Source organism: Propithecus coquereli, unplaced genomic scaffold (assembly GCF_000956105.1).
Source record: "Propithecus coquereli isolate 6110/MARCELLA unplaced genomic scaffold, Pcoq_1.0 Scaffold90, whole genome shotgun sequence".
Lineage (NCBI taxonomy): Eukaryota > Metazoa > Chordata > Mammalia > Primates > Indriidae > Propithecus > Propithecus coquereli.
The window spans coordinates 4,607,114-4,609,807 of record NW_012155285.1 but is presented as its reverse complement, the minus strand read 5'-3'; the positions used below and the strand labels follow the sequence as shown (position 1 = coordinate 4,609,807).

Genomic DNA, 2,694 nt, shown 5'->3' with positions numbered 1-2,694 from the left:
GTGAGAGTGGTGGGAGGCCTGGGGTGGGGAAGGGATGGGGCTGAGACTGAGCCTGGGGGCTGGTGCCATCTGCAGGGACAGGAAGGAAGAGAGGGCTGTGTTAGACAGAGGACGTGTCCTCGCCAAGGGCTGGAGGCTGCAAGGAACAAGGGCAGCAGGAGGCAGCTCAGCAGGACAGAGGTGGACAGGCCACGCTGAGATGTGTTGTCAGGCGGTGTTGGGAAGAACCGGGGAAAAGACAAAAGAGGGCTTTAGATGCAGTTATTCCATGGACAGTGAAAGCATTGGAGGTTTTCTGATCAGAGGAGTTGCTTGATTAAAGCATTATTTTAGAAAGACTAACCTTAGGATTAAAAAAAGGATGGTTTGGGGGATGGAGGGGAGAGAAAGGGAGAGAGAGAGAGAGAGAACAATGTAGGTGGCAAGAGAAAGGAGCTGGAGACATTTCAGTGGCTAGAAAATGGAAGAACAAAGGAATTCACAAGGAAAGCTCCACTCACAGGAAAAATGGTGGATGCAATTTTAGACATATAGATTTTAAAGTGACAAGAGAACATCTGAGTGGAACCATCTAGATGATAGCAGGGCTCTGGGATTCACATAAAGAATTCTTTTATGATTCACAATGACAGGGAGAATATGCCCAGCTCACCAGGAAGAAGGTAGAGTGAGAAGATTAATGCTCCAGGGTGAGCTTTGGGCTATTCCACATTTAAAGGACAGGCAGAGGAGAGGAAACAGCACATTCTGTAGGAGAGAGAGAGTGTGGTTCCCAATACTGAATGATGCCTGGTGTTTTTGACAGCCGTTAAACTGTACTTTAAAAACAGAATGGTAGTAACTCTCTATCCAGGGCTATAATCTAGAACCCTCACACTAAGGACTTCTAAAGATGGGAACATAGCATAGGAAGTGGGCTGATCTCATCTCCCTCAAGACTCAGACTCACACGCCTGGAGTCCTGCCGGAGTCCCACAGATGATGGCACTAGTGCTACTGGAATGACCAACTCCTTTGTTTGTAGATGTCTGTGCCCACCTCTGAGCCAGATGTTCTTAGCTGCGTAGCCAGTGCCAGTCCTTCCTTCTTCTTTGCGAATCCAACCTTGTTAAACAGGGCAGTGCAGTGCTGGGCCCTGAGTGAGATACTCGCTTTTGCAGCCTCCCTTGCAACTAGGGGTGGGCCCTGCGATACAATTCCAGACAAGGAGGTGTGAGCAGGAGCCGCCATGAGACACGGAAGGCTTTTGCCCTGCTTCATGGAAGGTGCTCTGTTCCTGCAGCTAAACATAGTCCCCATTAATACAATGTCCTTTACCTTTTCAGATCCACAGTGGTGACATTGAACACGACTCCTTTCAGCCAAAGGATCATGAAGAGACGCTGAGAGAAAGGACAGTTGCCAATGCTTTCCCCATCGATTCCAGCCTAGAAAGAAGAGAACCAGAGTCCTGAGTCGCCATGTGTGTACTCGCAGGAAGGAGCCCAGGTTTATGATACCCAAATTCCGGTCTCAGGAGGACTTACCAAAACCATGCCCCAGCCAACTGCAAAGGGCAGTAGCCCATCTTATTCATCTTTGTCTTCCTAATGTCAATGCCAAGCAATGCCTGCCACTGTGTAAGGGCTTGGCAAATACTTGCTGAACTGAGCTTAGTCATTACGTAGGATCATACTTTTATGAAATCACAGAACTCTGGCATCTAAGGGTAAAAAGAGACCTTCAACATCACGTAGTGTAACACAAATGATACTGGAACACCAACATCTATACCCACGAGTAATCATCTAGCCTATGTTTGAATATCTCCACTGACCAGTAATTTAAATCTGTCAAAGCAGTCCGTTCTGAGGATTGCTCTAACAATTAGAAATGCTTTCCTTTGGCTATACTCAGCCAAAACACGTTTCTCTGTAGTTTATTCTCCTTTATCCCTTGATCCTTGCTTCATGAGGATGTCACAAGTACAGATATCTCAGACTTTGATCCCATCTCCCTAGGTCTAGGTTGGTCAGAAGGCTCAAGACTTTAATCAATATGCCACTCAGCTCTGACTAGTACTTGGCCTTCAGCATCAATAAACCATTCACTTGTTAAATTATCCTTTTACCCAGAAAATACGTATTGACTATCAATTATGTGCAAGGCACTGGAGAATATTGCCCAGGAGATTCAAAAATGCGTGGAGCTTATGGCCTTCTGTGATGTGGGCCGGGTGACAAGACAGGAGCACATATGACAGCAGCAGCATTACTGAGTGCTTGCTCACTCCTCTCACTTCATTTCTCACCCCATTACCTTCCCCAAAATCGTGGGCTTTTTTAAGACTGAAAGACAAATCTATCCTCACTGCACTTCTCAGTGGGCTGCAGATCCATGAATTTCACATAGAATTCATTTTAAGCAAACACAAGAACAAGCAAAAAATGTTGGGGAGCTGATCTCTGTATACTTCGTTTCCATCGAGTGGTTTATTGGCCCCCAACATGGACTTAGAGGCAGAAACCCACTTGCTCTAGTCTGTGATGTCAGCCCCCCTGGAAACTGTGGCCCCCTCAGGTGGCCTGGCAGGGGACTCCACAGTCAGGGAGGGCACAGGTAATGAAGACCCGCAGGCTTACTTGCAAAGCTTCAAACAATCTAACCAACATCCAGGAATGGGAGTTTACTAAGATGGGTTTTTTTTTTTTTTTT

General features: G+C 46.6%; 1 protein-coding gene across 2 annotated transcripts in view; it reads right to left on the bottom strand.

Annotated features, from left to right (window-relative positions):
- CLIC5 (chloride intracellular channel 5) overlaps positions 1-2,694 on the bottom strand; it is a 156,790-nt gene that overhangs the window by 46,358 nt on the left and 107,738 nt on the right. For both annotated transcript variants that reach the window (XM_012664663.1, XM_012664664.1), the window contains exon 2: positions 1,318-1,427. In XM_012664663.1, coding sequence (XP_012520117.1) covers positions 1,318-1,427 — 110 coding nt within the window. The remainder of the gene's footprint in view (positions 1-1,317; positions 1,428-2,694) is intronic.